At 52.6% G+C, this 19,105-nt stretch overlaps 1 protein-coding gene across 14 annotated transcripts in view; it reads right to left on the bottom strand.

The window, feature by feature from the left end:
- The window catches only part of NTRK3 (neurotrophic receptor tyrosine kinase 3), a 177,980-nt gene extending 160,066 nt beyond the window's left edge, over window positions 1-17,914 (bottom strand). For 2 of the 14 annotated variants that reach the window (XM_048956259.1, XM_048956261.1), the window contains exon 1: window positions 16,961-17,319. In XM_048956259.1, the coding sequence (XP_048812216.1) occupies window positions 16,961-17,208 (248 nt within the window). In that variant the 5' untranslated portion in view covers window positions 17,209-17,319. Of the gene's footprint in view, window positions 1-9,334; window positions 9,423-15,890; window positions 15,990-16,960; window positions 17,323-17,359 lie in introns of those variants that run through there. The other 12 variants (XM_048956263.1, XM_048956265.1, XM_048956264.1 and 9 more) reach the window with 12 other exon arrangements.
- Window positions 17,915-19,105: the final 1,191 nt, after the last annotated feature.

Raw genomic sequence — 19,105 nt, forward strand, 5'->3', positions numbered from 1 at the left:
CCCAAAATGCAAAACTCAAAGCTCAGAGCTGTGAACCACAGGCACCCAGAAGTCTCTGTGCTCTTGCCATGGCTGTGGCTGCATCTATAACCCTCCATTCCCATCTCATCCTCCTCCACAACACCTCAGCCTCATTTATCAGGGCTTTCCCACAGCCCCAACACCAGGAAACCTGCCGATCCCATGCAGCAAGGGCAGAGCCAATCTGTCCTGGGCTCACGTCCTGCTCCCACGAAGCACTCATTTTCCCAAGGAGCCTGAACTCCTCTCCCCCAGCAGTTTGGCTGCCCCGATGTTTACAAAGCAATGCCCAGCTGGGCTGGATGGGGGCCAGGCTCCCAGCCGCTCTGCTCAGGACAGGCACAGCAGCTCCCAAACCCTTCTGGATGCTGAGCTTCCAACCCCACAAGCTGGCAGCAAACTTCCACCAGGATAACATTTGGATTCCTGCAGCGTGCAATCAGCCCAGGCAAATAAAGTATCCCTTTTTATGTGTTTTTTCCCCCCCCCTTTCTCCTCTGCTTGCATTTTTCTTATCACAGAGATGGAAGAAAAAAAAGCATCACTCAGAAGGAGGGGGATGCACACATTACAATAGGGTGGAAGGTCATGGAAGTAGCAGGTACATAATGGGGAGACAACTGGCTCTTAAAAGGAGACGTGAGCCAGCGTGCTTGTAAACATGACATAGGCAGGAGGAGGCAGGGCAGGAACAGACACTTTAAAAGCTCTTCTCCCAGCGTTCCACTTTGTTCACAAAAACATGAAGAAAAAAGAGCTTTGCAAACATATTACATGAGAAGGCACTGACAGCCACAGATGCTGCTAACAGGGCTGCTGTGTTTGAGCTGACCCAGCGAGGGAAACACAGAATATGGGGATCACTTCCATCTCAGATCTCCAGTTAAAGGCACAGACATTGGAACAACTTCCCCAGGGGGAAGCACATGGGTTCCTGCTACCCAAACATGACCTTTCACCACTGATGCTGATGATTTATTTAGTGGGACGCATTTCTTCTTGGTGCTGCTAAGGGTCACAGAGCAATTTCCCCCACATCCTTGAACCAAGACCTTGAGTAGATTTTACTTTTTTGTTGTTGTTTTGCTTGCACACAGTCACTCCAACTTCATTTCTGCTCCTCTGCAGGATCTGGAGGTCCCAGCCCAACCTTGGAGCAAAGCACACGAGCCCAGAGAGTCAGCAGCAAAGAGAAGATTGCCCTGCACAAAGAATACAGACATTGTGTGCTGCTGGCTCATTCACAGCCTGCAGCAGCTGGGGCCTGAGAGCCTGTGCTATGTGCCAGGCTGGGGCTCACTGGGGACAGCAGCTGGTGTGGGACAGCCCTCCTGCAGCACTCCTCCCTCTGTGGGCACCACAGCACGATGGGGAGAGGTTGATGTGTTTCACTCTGCTCTGCAGGAGGAGGAATAAGGGTGGGTTTCACGGCACATGATGCCATCAGGCCACCCCTCAGCACCACATTTTGGCTGCCTGGTGGCCAGCACACCTACCCAAAGCCCCACTGCTGGCCACCAATTCCAGGCTGCCGTCCAGACACAGCTACTCTCAACTGCAGAGGAATCATCACAGAATGGCTTGGGTTGGAAAAGACCTCAAAAATCATCTAGTTTCAGCTCCCATGCTGCAGGCAGGGTTGCAACCCACCAAATCAGGCACAACATAAGGCTGCCCAGTGCAAGAAAGCAGCTGTGCTACATTACAGTAATTCACTCTGCAAGTTTCCTGCAGAGAAACATATCTGAGTTCAACCAGGAATTGGAGCTCCCATGAACTGGCTCAGCAGGGTAGTGGGAGGTGAGGGCAGGACCTCTCCCAGCATCCCCATCCCAAGAGCACACCACAGCTCTGCCCAGCAATCCTAATACAACCATCACCTCTAGTTTCCATATTCTAGGTTATGAGGGCATCATGGTTTCCTAGCCAGAAGGACCCAACACTGAGGCAAGGAAGCCACCCCAGCTAAGGGACAACCCACAGTCACCCAAACCTCCATGCATCACACCTGCTGACCAACAGCTTCTGCCCAAGGCAGTTTGCAGCTGGGTAGCTTTTGTTTTTTTTAACATCTTTTCCCTATCTCCCTTTTGAAAAAATTCTGTAGTTGCTATGGAAATGGTCTCATCAGTATGGGTGGAACATAGCAGTGCCAGCCAGAACTCCCTGCAGTTCCCAGTTGACACCAGTGCCCAGGAACTGGCTGTGCTGGAAGTTATCCCAAGCTGCACAGGATCTGGACCTTAAAGCCATGATGGGCACTGATGGCTGACTGAGACTCATCTGGGAATCAGGGTAGGGACCTGCAAATCACCCAGGGATAAGCCAGGATTAAAGGAAATAATAAATCAGGACACCCTCACACTGGCTAAGGGTTATAAACAGCAACAAGGTGCAGCCTCCCCAGCAGTACCTCTGCCAGATGTAGGCAGAGAGATAAGCACAGGCAGGGCAGCAGGAGAAGAGGCAAGCTTTGTCACAGGTGCTGCGCATCCCTCAAGGGAGGTTTCTGCTGCTCACCATGTGCTGCTACATCCCTGCCTCAAACACCACGCATGAAGCTCGTTTCACAGCACCTCTGCACGCTTGGCAATGAGCGGGATGCAGATGTTGAGCTGGGTGCTTCCCCAAGCATCCATCTCCTGCAGCAGGGTTTTTCCTACATTTACATTGATGCTGCCCATCTCTCATCTCCATCCTCCTGCATCAGCTGTATGAGCAGCCTCAGAGTCTGCCACGCAGCATACCCCCCCTCTGCCTTGGTCCTGCAGCATATGGGCAGTGCCATCATGGTACTGAGATGCACTATTGCACATCCATGGGCTGAATGCTAGGCTGAGTTTAGCACAGAGCTGCCAGATCCTGCTTGTCCTTTGGGCACAAGTCCTGATTAAAGTCCTAAATCAACACTTTGCATCCTCAAGCTTCAAGAAGCACATCAACACTGGGAGCTACGTGCACCTTCAGCTTTGCCTACATGTTCTCCCAGAAGAATGCACTGCACACAGGAGAGAAGAAAGGGCTGAGCTGTTACTGAGCCACATACCCTTGGTCACAGATGCTGCAAAGAGGAGCCAGTGCTCCAGTGATGCATGCTGTCATTTCTGGCCCAGATTTAATAGGCTCAAGACCTAAAGCACAAAGCAGCAGAAAAAAGTACTTCCCACCCTGATCATCTTAGTGCATACCAGAACCTCTTTGTTCCCTGCTCCCAGAAACATCATTGCACCAGCCCAGAACATTTTGCTCCACAGTTTTGGCAACAAGTGCCGTGCAAACCTGCTTGCAAAGCAAAGAAGCAATCTGCAAATCTGCAAAGGTTGGAAAAGACCACTGAGATCACCAGGTCCAACTCCAACCCACCCCACTGACCACATCCCTCAGTGCCACATCTCCACAGCTCTTGAATACTGAACAGGGACCTCACCATCTCCCTGGGCAGCCTGTGCCAATGCATCGCTGCTCTTTCTGAGATTCCTCCTGATATCCAGCCTGAAGCCCGGCTGTGTGTGGACCAGGAACAGCAAACACAGGGAACTGCAATCCTTTAATTGCATCACATCACTGAAACCATGATCTCATGACACTATGTCTCATCACTGTCCTCATCCCAGTGCAAAGCCCCATATCCCCACACTAATCCTGCTCCCACAGCCCCTTTCCCACCACACCATCCCAACAGTCCTCACCCCAGAACTGGAGCATACACCACCCCATCATCCAAAAAAACAAGCACAGACAATTTATCCATCACCCAGCAGTCCATCTTAAGATGCCACTTCTCCAACACTCCCTCTTTCAGCATCCTTATCTTGCCCCACAAAAACCTCAGCAGCATCTCCCATGATGATGCCGGCTCAGCCCCAAAGCTGATATTACCTAATCCATTGGAAGAGCAGTGTACCAGGGTTGGTTCCTTGGGCACCCAGAGTCCCCACTGTGCCCATCCCATCTGCACCCTGAGACACCAGCAGCACCCAGAACCTGCACACAGCACAGTGCTGCCTCGGCCCCAGCCGATATACGGCAAATAAGATTACAACAAATATAAACTAATGATACAGCTGTCAAGGCAGATTAGACTGCACAGTATAAAAAATTGCAGGGCTGTTTAGTCACAACAATATAAGATTAATTTATCAATACAGCTTATGTGGCGCTGGAGAGATAGCAAATTGAGTAAGTGAATCTTTTCTACACCTTGTGGGGAAGGGGAGCTCCCAACCTGCTGGGTGCAAGGGTCCAGATACCCATGAGGATGCACAGGATAGGAACAGCTTGGGGCAGCCACGTGGCTCTCCCAGCTCAGGTGTGATGACGGGATGCCACACATGCATTTATTTACCTAATATTTTCAACTTTCGGAATTAACATATGCAAAAATATGCAAAGCCACCCTTTGGGAGTTCCAGCCCTGCCAGGCACAGTTGGACCATCTTTCAAGGGCGCCCACAAAGCGAGCACGCAGCCAGCAGCCCCTCAGAAGATGCTTCTGACTCATCCTCAGCCCAGAAGATACAACCCCAGTAAGCCCATATCACTCCACATCCCCCCTGCTTTGCCACCCACGGGTTAAAAATGTGCAAGTAAATAAATAGCTGCAGTGATAACGAGCCAAGGTTTCGATCTGTGAAGGTGAGAGCACAGCAGCAGCCGCCGATACGAAGGAAGCGCCCGTTTCTATAAATATTGAAATCCGGTAATTATCATCATTAGAACTAGTTGTGATTTATCCGTAGCTCAATCCCAACAAGTAAAAATGGCATTTATTTGCCACAATTAGAACAGCTAAAAATACCTCCTGAACCTTGCCTGGCTTCAAAAAAAAAAAAAAAAAAAAAAAACCACACATCCCATGAGTGGTCTTAGCTTTGGGTTTGGGTGGGGAGCAATGCAAGAGGTGAACAAACCCTCTGTTCCCCCCATAGGGCACTGAATCAAAGTCCCATCATCTTTCAGAAGCTATTCCCAGCTCCACAACTGCCTACACAACACAACATCCCCCCCAGAAAGCTGCAAACATAGAATCATTAAGGTTGGAAGAGACCTCTACGGTGATGATCTTAAACCAACAGTTGACCCATCACCCTCACGCCCACTAAACCATGTCCCAGCATGTTGCATCCCTACAGTATCTTTACATTCACAGACAACTACTAAAGAGGCAGCACACTGATGCCTTTAGTCTATATCACAACCCCAGGCAGGAGGTTCCCCCATCAGATGGCCCCAATCCCCCCAAGGCTTTCTCCAGCTGCTCCAAGACAGAAGGTTTCCCTGAGGAGACGTGCCTGACTCCATGGGTTGGAGATGTTCTTTCCAACAGCCACACTGAATATTTTCCCCACTTCTTCAGTAATAGCCGGAAAAACAAGCTGTGAAATGGGCAGCTTGACAATTCCATGCTGCACAGGGGCAAAGGCAACAAGGTGCCAGACCCATGCTGCAGCCTGGGGACACCCCCAGCCACCATCCCCTCATCCCCAGCAAAGATCCACCCCAGTCTCCTCCCACAGTAACCTGAACACCCCAAGGACTTTTTTTCCCCCCCCCTTCTCTCTCTTTCCACCACTATTTGCTCAGGAACCTACAGCCTATTTCCCCTCCTTTCAGCAGCATCCTATCCAAGGCAAACCAAACTAATTTTAAGAGTAAGATTTGGCAAGACACTATATCAAATGCTTTACTAAATCCAAATATATTAGGATTTCCACGTTCTGCTCAGCCACTAATTTTGCGATTCCATCAAAAAAGAAAAAGCAATCAGGTTTGTCTGGCAAGATTTATTCTTCCTAAATCCCCGCTGTTATTGCTCATGCTTTCCTTATCCTCTGGTGCTTCACTTTCTTAATACTGTGGGACTGGAAGTGTTTGCTGGAAATTTATTTTTTGCTATTTCTGTGGATTTCTAAAAATCTGCCTCCGCTCTCCTCCGCTGCCCCCTGCTTTCCCCACCTCTATCAGCATCCCTGTGCTGCTGCCATGCATCTGCTCCATCTTTCACAAGTACCACGTGCCAGTGTTAACACACAACCAGCCTCAGTCATAAGATGCTGGGAGTGGAAAAAAAAAAAAAAACAATAGGGAAAAAAGCACAACTGCAGCAGGATAAAGGTCTGAAGGATACAGCAAGCTGGGTCAAACCCAGGTTCAGTGCAGAGCGTGGCCAAGAGGCTGAACAGTTTATTAGTGCCCAAAGCATCACCCTCCTACTTTACTCCATGGCATTGCCCTTTATTTTGAATCAGACTGGACTGAGCCACAAATGACCCTGGTGGATACATCCCCAGAAGGACAAATAAGGAAAGCAGAGGGTAATCAGCTCTCCCTACTGCTTTGCTCTGTGGGGAGTCCAGGGGAAGCCTCCAAACCCTGCATGGAGGCAGTTCTTTGCCAAGAGCACCATCCCCAGATGCACCAGCAGCCCCATCCTGCTGCAGCACCAGCCTCGAGCAGCTGGGAAAGAACTCAGGTGTCTGACTGCAAGGTGATTGCTGCTCCTGCTCATTAGGAGGAAGGCAGCTCTGCTTGCACGCACCCAGCTCCTGCTCTCCAAGCCCTTGCACACAGCAATGCTCAGCATTCTCCTAACTTAACAGCAGCCAGCACACCGACCCCATGGCTCTGCATCAGCTGTGTGCACCCAGCACAACACCTGTCCATGCTAAAGACCCTGCTCTGCCACCAGCTCCAACCACAGCAAAGACACAAACAACGGAGTCTGCAGCACTGAGCTGGCAGCACCACACTGGGTTCCTGCTCACCCCCAGGTTCAGGTCTGTGCCTCACGCCTTGCCCCAGGTTTTCACAAGGGAAAAAACCACAGCACAGCCATCCCTGCAACTCATTGGGAGCTAGAGCTCAGCAATGGGGCAGCAGCAGCACCCCAGCAGATGGCTGTTTCTGTAAGGAAACTCCACTGCTTGCAACTCCTTCAGTGCTCACATGAAAAAAAGAAAACAACATGGGCACGGCAAAGCTGGGTCAGGAGATGACCCTGAGCACTTGAGGGATAATGGAGATTTTTCTCTTTGCTGTGGCTATTTTTACACCTCAAAAACTAATGCAGTCCTGGAGGAGCAGTGCTCTCCGTGAGCCCATCCCTGCAGCCCCCCCAGGTCAGGGAGCTGCACAGGGGCTCAGGATTTACTGCTGATGGGACAGAGGATTTACAGGAAAGGGGCACTCCAAGAGGACTTGGAGCAAAGCACAGCTGATTTATGGGGTCAGCAGCAATTTACACAGGAGGTAACAGCACTGAGGAGGCAAGAATTTACAGGCACAAGGGAGAAGTCCTTTTTATTGGTGCTTATTGGGAAATGAGCATCTCCTTTGCTAATTACCATGACCCAGAGTAGCACATGGGAGCAGCTGGATTTGCCACCAATCTCCCCCTTGCTCTGGAGGTTACAGACAGGCCAGCACCAGGGATCCTCCCATTTCACAGCATCACATCTTGGCCACAGCACCCTCAGGGGCTCAGAGCTCAGTCCCAATGCTGCAGTGCTGCTGCTCAGCTCCCCAGTGCTAGAAGCAGGATGGGTGCAGAGATGCATGGATTACACCTGAGCAGAGGCTCAAATGACAGAATATAGAAAGGAGAATATAGCACTGAAAACATACAGAAGGATATGGGAAAAGTTTTCTCTGCTCCACCCCATTGTAAAATCCTCCCATCAGCACAAACTGCTGAGGCACCTGGGGACATGCAATAGGCCAGGAGCCTCCAGGACCAGATTTTCTACACACATTTGACTTAAAGTTCAGGAACAATTCAAGCCATCCTGCTTTGCTCCCAGCCCTCTCCTGCTCCTCTCGCTATCAGTTGCACACACTGAAGGCAGCCTCTGCAAAAAATGCATTTGAAACACTTTGTGGCATTGGGACACAGAGAAGGGGTTCACTCAGGCGTTGCATCCTGGGCTCTTTTTCCAGCCACCCTCCAGATTCTGTTTTTCTCCAGACTCACAGACACAACTGCCTGACTACAAGCCTAACTTCTGTACAGAGCCCGCTTCTGTTGCAGCACTGACTTGCTCAGCACAAGGGTTGCAGTAGGACAGGTTCCTCTAGCAGAGGGAGGAGAGCTCAGGACACAGGTGAGCACTGAGCCTTGCCCAAACGATGTCACAGCTGTGCCCCCAGCAGGCACACAACATCCCACACCAACTGCTGCCTCCACCCCTCTGCCCCAAAGTTTGACTAACACTCAGGAGTATCTTTGCTTTTATAAATCTCTGCCTTTTAATGATGGCTTCAAGGCTCAGAGAAAAAAGGCCCATTAAACTCACTGAATAAGTTAATGGGGCAGAGAGAATCCATTTCATAGCCACCCCAGGCTATTTTCCTCTGGAGCTAAAGCCTGAATAAGCAAAAAGGAAAAATTAAAACTGCACAGCGCTTTGCCAATAAATAACCCCCAGTGTAATCTGCTACAGGCAGGCCTCCATTTGCAGAGATAACGGCATGCAGATCAGCTGCAAAACACCTCCCCTTGCAGAGACCACCACCTTTTGGTTGCAATTTGTTGCTCTCAAGAAGACCCCACCTCTCAGCACACCTCGTGCATTGCACGCCCTGCAAAGAACTTCCAAGCCTTGCACTACAATGCTCCAGTACCCTGAGACACCTCCCAGCACGTTTGCATCCCGATGCCTCCTTTTCCCCAGCCCTCCTGGCTGCTTGCTCCCTCCCCCCAGTAGTGCCTTAGGCTCATCCCTCCCCAACCACAGCTCACACGCAGTTGCTCCTCCTTGCAACACAAGTGCACGTCCCAGAGAGGGGTGGAAAAAAAATTAAATAAAATAAAATCCCTGTTTGTAAATGTTGATCCCGCTAGACACGGCTTGTTTACAATTTAATATTTAAAGATGCTAATTAAGTCTCTGAATAAATAAATCTCTGCTCCCAGTGCTTCTTGGAGCCAGGGAGTACTCTCATGGGGCAGGGCAGCACAAAACATAGCAGGACAAGCACAGCCCACCCAGGGGCTCCATGTGGGTTATGGGGTCTATATACAGTATGAAGCAGCAACACCAAGCTCAGCTCAGGCCAGGAACATCAGGGAACACAGCTCAATCATACCTACAGGGGAGCACAAGGACCAGGGCTTCCAAAGCAGTAAAGCTCAGACACACTGCAGGAGCTAAGAGCTGGAGCTTCAGGGAGTCAGACTGAGCCCATAGAACCAAGTAACAGGTGAAGACAAGGAAAAAAAGACAATAACAAGGAAACACACAGCCTCCACTGAACACGCAGCTCCTAGCACAAGTGCTGCCCAACCCAGAGACCAGACAACCACATAGCTTCATACCTGAGAGCTCCAGCAACTCCTCCACAAAGCACTTCACAGCCTCTTCCCAGAAGCACTGCTACCAGCACCACCTGCCCCAGCCTCCCCAGCTGATCCCTTTCTAGCCTCCTTAGGCTCTGCCCCCTCCAAATCAGCCCCAGCTGTGCCCTGCACAGCACCATTAACCCCAAATGAGCCAGCCCAATGGAGAACTCTCTTAGACAGGTCCCTCCCTGCCCAACCAGGGCGCACATACACTTGCATCCCGTAAAAGCCCTGCACATGCTTCCCAAGTTCAGGTTTTGCTCTCAAGGACAGCCTCCATCACCTACCCCAACTCAAAGCAAGTTGCACGGTCCTTCCCAAGACAGCATCGGGCTGCTGTGTTCACCCGGACTTGGCTCTGTGCTGCTCTGCTTTCCCCACTGCAAAGCCCATCCTGGGACGGCTACTGGAGATACAGAAATGTCTACAGCCCATGAGGCTCAAGCTGGGAACACATCCCCAGTGACACTGAGCCACGCTGTGCTGGCACAGAGAATGTCTCAGGGGAGGGATGCTGGGGAGCCAGGAACACGCAGCATCCCTGACTCCATATCTTGCTGAAATCTGCTAGTTTGTACATATGGTCTCCAGTAGCACCTGCATCTGCTCAAGCATTCCCACATTAACACTTGCTAGCAGGATCCATGTGGGTAGAGCTCCAGGAGGGCTACTTAAGGAGCAGCCCTGAACAGCCCAGGTTAGGGCTCCTGTGCCCTGCCACACTCTTCTCAGCCCCCCAGGGACAGACAGGGCCCTCACAGAGGTTGAGGATGAGGTTGCTGGGAACTATTTCCATGCAGCACTGAAGCACAGTAGGCTGGGGTGCGTCATCCAGTGAAAGGCAGGAGGGTGAGGCAGAATGGCAAGGGGGATGAGGAGCTGGGATAGGACTGGGAATGGCACCTAGGAGGGACTTACACAGGCTGTGCCAAATCCAAAGCTTTGGTTAAGCAAGCTGTTTCCCTCACCGTGTAGACAGCCTGAAGCTGGGAGAAGAAGAGAGTGGAGGAGATGGCAGGGATGGTCCCTAATGCTCCATTGTCTGCTACAGCAGAGCACTGCGCAGCAGCTGGAGGAAAGCCTGCTGCATTTATAGTGCTGGCCTCTGCTTTGGATTCCCAAAGGCTACATCACATGGAAACAAGATAAAAACGCAGTGTATTTTCCTAGTGCTGCTCTTCCATGCAAGCAAGGTCCAGAGCTACTGCTGGGTGTCACACAGAGAGGACAGGACAGGGTCCCCAGCTTCACAAGAGTGGGACAGGGAATAGGGTGGTGTGGTGAGAATGAAAAAGCACAAGCACATAAATATAACCTGCACCATCCCTGATCTCCCTTTATCCCCATAGTGACACAAGCTGGTTGCTCAATAGCTATACATAAGCAGAGCAATGACTGCTGTGCAGATCTTCCAAGTGGAGTTTAATCCCTGCTCCTTGAAGTGAAATGAAGCTCTGTGCAAAACCACAGCTCTAAGCAATGCCCACCACCCTTTTCCTATCACAGCATCCTTCCAGACTCACAAATCATCATCCCTATTCTGATGTTGGGGACCTGTTTGCTGTTGCATTTTGGGACCACTGGGTGTCACAGCCCTTCCATCATGCTGGCAGGACGTGCCCATTGCCAGCAGGGAAGCACTGGGCTCATCTTCGGCCAGCATGCCAGAGGGGTGGGTAGCATTCTTGGGAGCCACAAATGGAGGATGGCTGTTGGGTCACGATCAGTTTCCACCTCTGCACACTCTTTCTCCATCTCACACCAGGATATCCTCAGCGTATGTCTATGGGGAGAGCCACACAACCTCTCCAGGCTTCCAGCCTCCACCTGACTCCTGCAGCAAAGAGCTAACTGAAAGAGCAAAGAGCATTGCACTCAGCCTGCAGGCAGCCAGAGACAGCTCTCAGCTGTGCCCTCTTCCCTCCACATCCAGGCTTTCCCTGAGGACACCTCTCACGGCTGCCTGATGTCACAGGACTGGCAGCTTTATTCCCTCTGTGCCAAATCCAGAGATCAGCTGAAGGGTCTGTGTCACCAGCATGCTGCTTGGAGCACTGTTCCACACCTCAGTTTCCCCATCAGCAAAACGGACAGCAACGTGAACAAACATTTTGTGGCTCACTCCCAGCCAGAAGCTGTGACAACACCTGCACACTGTCCCTGTCGGACGTATCTCACCCAGCATTTCAAACAGATCATCTCCACGCGGGTCAACACCTTCCAAAAAGCTGCAAATCGCCTCCATTCCTGGCACTGCTGCTGCCACTGCTCCATGGGAGGATGCTCTGCTGCATCCTCTCACTGCACCCAGGGTCGGACCAGGAGGGACCACGGCACAGCAGGGTGCAGAGCCGGGACCTGCCCGGAGGGATGCAGGAGTGGAGGGATGCAGGAATGCTGCAGCCTCACCCGAGCCGTCTCACGCAGCCGCTTGCCCTCTAGCGGCTCAGCCGCCCTCGAAAAGTGGGAGGGGAAAGGCTGGTAAGAGCAGAGAGAAGGAGCACGGGGCAGAAACTCAGGTTGCAACACACTGCCATCGTGCACGACCCACAGCAAGGTCCGCCTCTGCCCTCGGCGGGCATGCAAAGGATTCGGTTGTGCACCCTTTGATGCAGGAGAGCATTTGTGGAAGCTGCTGTCAAACAGCTGCTTTGAAAGCATCCATGCAACCTATCGAAGCCCCCGCCGCAGGAAGCCCAAAGCTCAAAATTACTGCTATTTCACTGCTATGCCCCATAAATAACATGCTGAACAGGCGAGCTGCAAGCATTATTAATGCTCACTGTTGAAAGCCTGGTGGGATCAGGAGTTGGTTCACACCCCACTTGCTGGGATGCACCAAATCCAAGCAGAATGAATCAGCAGGCACCCCCTAGCAGCGGGTGCAGAAGGTGGAGTGCTGGGGAGCATCGCTGAGTGCAACCTCTGGGGATCCCAAAGGACACCCAGTAATGGTTTGCTGAGGAGGGGTGCATAGAAAAAGCCACATTTAAAACATCTCTAAGCCCCAAAGAACAGCAAACAGGTCAGCCCTCAGTCTCTTCCCCCCGATCTCTAGTTCTTCCCCAGTGTAATGCCTGTCCTAGCCCTGGAGCATCCTCACAGTGAAGGGAGAGGAGCCAGCAGGCAGAGCTGGCACAGAGCTCCCCAAACCCCATGGGAGGTGAGGGCTGGGAAGATGTCCCATGCACCCTGAAACCTAGCTGTGTCACCTCAGGACCAGGCCCCAGGCTGAGCTCAGCAAGAAAGTCCTGGGGTGTCTGAACAGCACAAAGCTGCCTCTACCCTGGAGAAACCCTCAGGTGGGTTGTGCAGGGCAGAGACCTACAGACAGCAAGAACTGAGCCCAGCAGAAATCCCGTGCCCCAGGGTACAGACCAGGGGTACAGCTCTCGGTTCCTGATGTTCTCTGCTCTGACGTGGCTTGGCCATGGCTGAGAAAGGCGAGCTGAGCACTGGCCCTGATGGCCAACTTCTCCCAACACCACATCTGTCCCAAATCCTTCTGCTCCGCCCCTGCACAGAGCCTGACAGGCTGCAAAAGTACAGCAGGTCCCAGACGTTGTCTGTGCCAGGGAAACGTATCCATCCAAGACTGTTCCAGCAGAAAGGTCATCAGGGCAGGGCACAGACCCAACAAGCCCAAGCACCAACACAAGTTCAAATGCTCCAAAAAAAATAGAGCAACACCTGCCACAGACCTGATCCCACAGCACCCTGGCAGTCAGGATGACTGCTCTCAGCTTACGGCACCTCCAGGACAACAGGACCATGCCAGCCCTCCTCCTCATCCCAAGCGTCTCTGAACCTTCTTCCATCCTCTGAGCCTGGTGCTGTGCTTCCCTCCCCCCCAGGGATTTCGCTTTGGGACAGCCATTCTGCATAAACAAGGGCTGTGCAAAACAAAGCTGCGTTGAATTAGGGCCCTTTTGAATAGATCCTGCAGCAGCCAAAACCTCAGGGACCAGGAGGTGGGAAGAACAATGGGATGGGATGCTTTGGGGACACAGAGCCTTTTGTCTCCAGAGAGCAGCATCACATGGAGCACAGCAGGACTGAAGCAGAGCAATCCCCAACTTGAGCCCTGTTTGGGTCACCAAAGCAAGTTGTGCTGCTCCCAGGGGGATGCGTGAATACGTGGGTACCACTGGTGCTGGCTCCCAGCTCTCACCCCACACAGCTCTGATGCAGTTCTCCCATTCCCAGCTGTGCCCATGGGATGCAGCAGACGCTGCCATGGGCTGTTCTTCTTGTCCCCAGAGGGAGAACCCTAAGTGAGGTGCTCGCCTTTGGGTGCGCGAGCAAACGGACCCCCAAATCCCACATCCATTGGTGCTCTGTGATGATCCATCTCCTCTTGGATGCACAGATATCCCAAATGGGTGGATTTGCAGGGTATATTTTACCCTAAGAAACTCCATCCTCCCCAGAGAGGTTGCATCAGGGAGCGAGGCAGCCAGACCTGAGCACATCTCCCTGCCTAAAAAAGAGCCAGAGGTGACAAACGCAGGCCACCACCGCCACCTTCCTGGCAGCATCTCCGCAGTGCCATAGCAACAGCTGAGGAGTAGGGAGGCCCAGATGGCAAACTCCTCCATCCACCCTTCCCCATGCACCGTGCCGGAGCGTGCAGGCGCTGCCCACACTGCCAGCAGGGTAACTCCTGGCACGAGGCAGCACAGGCGAGCCCAGCATCCCCAAATCCTGACAGGTGGGGAGTCGAAGGGGGGAAGCACCCTGGCTGCACGCTGCGTGGCATAAGCACAGCCCCGCAGGTCTTGTTCTGCCTGGATCTGGAAGCAGCAGCGTGAGGCCGGATGGGAGGTCTGCAGCTGGGCTGTATGTCAAGCTCTCAGCTGGGTGGGACCCTCTGCATCCAGAGCCACATCACTGGGGATGAGGTCTAAAAATCAGGCATTCCTGGGCTCGCTGGGAAAGGGCAGGGGACGGCAGCCAACCAGCCTCCTCCATCTTCATCTCATGCTTTGCTGTTAACCTGTCCCTGCCTGGATCTGCTTGAAGGCTGTGTGCCACCTGCTCTGCCCCATGGCCCTATGGATCCCAGAGCCATGAGATGTCTGCTAGGCCCCTACATTCTACCCAAAACTAAACCCACTCAGCCCCGAGACTGCTGCGCTCTCCCCAGAGGGAGGATAGGTGGGAAAACAGAAGCAGCAGCAGCAAAGCAAAGTCAATACAGCACCAAGTGTGAGGTACCTTGCTGTGGGAATCCATGGGCTGGATGCCTCCATCCTCCTTGCTTTGGTGGCACCCTTCTGTAATCCATCACAAACATGCAAAATAATCCAAAGGTCCCTGGGACCTGCCAGGGAGGGGTGGGGTGGCACAGAGGGGTCACTGCCCTGCACTGATGTGGATATGGAGGCACGTGCCAAGGCAGCTCATGGTGTTCTGTCTCGAGGCTTTCCCTCTCCACACTCTCCCAACAGCCCCTTACCAAGCAGAGCCTGTCATCTGGACATCACTAAGGCCTCACTCAGCTCAGGGTGGTTTCACCACCCCGTGTTCCATCTCCCTGCTTGCCAGAAGAGGGTGGAGCAGAGACCACCACTCCTGAGCATGGAGGGTGCTGGACCCGATGTCACTCACACACACCCCACATGAACCTGAGTTCAACCCAGCTCTAAGGAGCTCTTCCTTTACTGGAAAGCAGCCCCATCACCCAACCCATCCCTCTGCTCCCACAGGCACCAGCCTCAAGCCACCTCCCCTGGAAGCACAGACCTCCTGGGTAAAGTTTGCACTCACGTTCTGTCTCAGCCTCTGGTGGCATTTTGGAAATCATGCCAGTCCTGCACCCACCTGGTCTCAACTCAGAGAGGAGGGTGTTGTGCTGGCAGCAGCTCAGGGGTGCATCCAGCCAAACCTGGCACCTTCTCCTCACCCCCAACACAGAGAGGCTTCTCTCTCAGCATCTCTAGTTGCGGAGCTGAGTCTTTTTCTTCTTTCCTCCTCCTTTTTGCAGGCTGCTTATCAGCATTTTTCAAAGCAGCAAAGACATTTTCTGGGCACAAAGGACCCACGCAGTAACACTTCTTGCAGCAGTTCAGATGTCTGCCTGCCTCTGACAACCCACACCGGCACCTTCCCAGAGCTGTCAGCCCCACAACGGGTTAAAACCAAACCACAACAAACAGGGAACACAGGGAAAAGAAAAAAACAACACAAGAGTTCCTCCGACTTCCCCATTCGGAGCAAAACACCCCAACCCCACGGCGCAGGATGGATTTGGGGCACCCAGGAAAGGAGCTCTGCATGAGTTTTGCCCCATTGCTGCTTTGCCGGGGAGGCAGCGGCATGGCTGGGGGATATCGGGGCTGGAAATCTGCTTGGACAGGGAAAGCTGCTCCAGTCATTTGCACGTAGCAAAGGTGACAAGCGAAAAGAAGCACCGCAATTACTCCATGGCTCTGCTGCAATCGCACTGTGACCAAACGCAACAGACCCGGCAAAGCAACCCTCCCTCCACGCAAAAGAATAAATAAATAAGCCTCCATTACTCATGCCAAACCTTGCTGCATTTAACTGCCAGCATAAAGGATTCCACCTCTTCTCCGCTCAACTCCCACTGGCAACTCGCTCTGGGGGCTGCGTTTCCCTAAATGCTCACATTTCAATTAGCATAAGAATAATGAAACGGCTCGGAGTTCATCTCGCCCAAAAAAAAAAGATGTACTGCAAAATACGGAGCTCAGATTGGAAGCGATGGGGATGGGTTTGCTGGTTTAGTTTTTTTTGGTTGGGTTTTGTTTTTTTTTTTTTTATATCCACGCACACAGGGAGGCACGGCGTGATGGATTCGGGAGGAGATCCGTTCCTTTCAGACGGGAATAACGTGGGCTTCGCTACTTGGAGTTGATTTTCCAGATAAACAACGCGCAAACAAACGCCAAGTGCCCAAGCGCTGCTCCCAGCGCTCCCCCCGCACGAAGCCCCTCGCAGCACCGCAGCTGCAGGGCGACAGCGACGGGACTTCGGTACCCAGGGATGCGGTTCGGTACCCAGGGATGCTGTGCACCGTTCTGCTTCTCTTCCCCCCTCCTCCCCCCCCCCCTCCCCTCTCCAACCCCAAGCCTTAATAAGGCGAAAGCACAGATTCCACAGCCACGCGCAGTCTGGCCACGAAAGGCAGCGTTGCTGCGGTGGGTGAAGAAGTGACACGCTAATTAGATCCAAAGTCTGGGGGGAAAAAAAGAGCAAACGGCTCCGAACGCGCTTTCCTTGCCCGATTTGGGTATGTGTGGCGGTGTGTGGCTCTGCCGTGCCGCTCTCCCCCCTCCCTCCGCAGAAGCAAACAGTTAAAGGAAGCAGCAGCTTTAGCATCTTCGCCTGCTGTTCTCTCCCGCTAAGGAATCAAATCCCATTTACTTCATTCCTTTTAAGCCTTGGCCAAACTGTTGCTGGGCTTGGTTTTTGATATATATATTTTTTTTTTGTGGTTTTTTTTTTTTTTCCCCCGATGGGATAAGGGGAAAAACCCGATCGTTGTCCTCCGCAGGGAGAGCGGGGCTGGCACGGGGCGAGCGATGGCACAGCGCTGAGGGCAGCGGAGCCCGGCACACGGGAGAGCAGCCCACTTACATGGAAGTGATGTTCCTTGAGATGTCCGTGATATTGATGCTCGTGTTGCCATTGCTGCTGCCTGAATCCTGCCCTTCCAAGAGAGGGAAGAGGTTCCCATCATCCGGTTTCTTGCAATTGATGTCTGTCTTGCTGCAAAGACAATTAGCAGGGCAAGCCAGCACCGAAAGCAGATAGTCTCCCCAAATGCTCCAGAGCAAAAATACCCTCCAGAAAGTGCACTTGGTAGGGCAAAGAGAGACATCCATCTCCGATTGCTGTTCTAAAAAAGAGGAGGAGGAGGAAAGGGGGGACGGAGGGAGGGGAAGGGGGGGCAAGGGGGGAAGGAAACAAAGACAGAGGGAGGAAAAAAAAAAAAAAAAAAAAAAAAAAAGGAGGAAAAAAAAAAAAAACACACACAACAAAACCTTCAAGCGATCAGACGCAAAAATCCTCCAGCAGATGAAATCATGCTGGCAGCTGGCTCGGTAATCCCGCTAGGGCAGCGGCAGCGGGCGGGGATGCATGCTGGCCCGGCCGCCCGCCGCTCCCCGCAGCCGCTCCGGAGGATCGCGACGGAGAAATAAATAAATAAGGAAAACCGGTGCGAAAGTCACCAAGTCCCACCTACTGGGCAGAATTAAAATTGACACACCTGCAAAAAAAACACAGCGAGGGAAACGGGGAGAGGAGGAGAAGGAGAAGAAGGAGGAGGAGGGGGGGGGGATGAGATCCCCCTTCCCATCGCTTTCCCTCCCCCGGGCTGGGCAGCCCTGCTGCAGGGCACAAAAAGGAGAAGGAGGAGGAAGAGGAGGAGGAAGGCTCGACAGAGCGAGCCGGGCTCTGTGCTCTCCGCTCTTCGCAATAAAAAGGATTCCCCACCCCCTCCCTCTCCGCCAAAATCAATCCGAGGGAAAGGAGGGGGAAGGGGGAAAAACCCACCCCAGCAACGCTGGAGCCAGAGGAGGAAAAGTTACAGCGGGGGTTAAATTTGTGCCGGGGGAGACAGCTCCGGCTTTCTCCGACTCTTTGGAGGAGGACGATGCTGCTTTTTGCTTGGGTGTTTCCCACCTCTCTCCCCCCCCCCCCCCCCCCACCCCGCCCCACCACTGCAATCCGGACAGAAAGGGTGGAGAGGAAAGAGAGATCGGATGGGACTGGTGTGGATTACAGCGATTTAAATATATATATATATATACATTCTATTTTCTTTAGATCAGACGGCTTTTTTTTTTGCTTTTTTTTTTCGCCTGGAGAGCACCCAGGAAGGACTTTCTAGAAAAGACACAGATGCACACACACACACACACACACACACACAGATACACACAGATACACACACACACCCCTGCGAGGCGCAGTGGGGGCACGGTGGGCTGCAGGAGGTGCGGGGTCAGCGCTCCTTCCTCCCCCCTCCCCCCCCCCCCCCTCCTGCTCTTCCTCCCTTTCTCCTGCAGCAGATTCTGCAATCAGACATGCAAAAATAATAATTTAAAAAAAAAAAAATTAAAAAAAAAATCCCCACCACAACCCGTTCCTGAAAGAGGAAGACTGAAGTGTTGAAAAGGCTGAGCTCAGAGCGCCGAAATGGCATCAGGAGAGCAGTGAGCGCGAGCTGAACAGCAGAGCGAATTAAGATGCATGGTGCATTTTTGGCAAGCACAAACCCAAGCAGATCACAGCACTGCTTAATTTGCTCGGCTTTTCTACAGTGCTTTTCTGCATGCCTTTTTTTCTTTTTTTCCTCCCCCCCCCCCCCCCCTGTAGTTTCACATCTCTGCTCCTCTGCACGGAGGCATCAGTGCTAAGGGGACGATGCATGGGAGAAGGGAGGAATTACAGGTGTTGGGCTCTGAATATTTCAAGGGTCTGCTTCTGCCACTCTGAGTGAAAAGGCAGACAAATCTCTGCAGGGGCTGAACAGACACCTCCAGGGACTTGCAAGTGCAACATGCCCACCTGTAGCCCTGCTCATGGGAGCTGGTCCCAGCAGGGCTCATGTACCTGTAACTCCTCACCAGCTGCATGCTCCCATATCACAGGTCTGGAGATGCCAGAGTGGGGCACAAGAATTCAATCTTGCTCCTATGGGTACTTCTGGAGGGAAAAACAGATCCATAAACCTCCCCCAAAGAATCAAAGCACATAGTGAATAAATACCCAGGT

Source organism: Lagopus muta, chromosome 10 (assembly GCF_023343835.1).
Source record: "Lagopus muta isolate bLagMut1 chromosome 10, bLagMut1 primary, whole genome shotgun sequence".
Lineage (NCBI taxonomy): Eukaryota > Metazoa > Chordata > Aves > Galliformes > Phasianidae > Lagopus > Lagopus muta.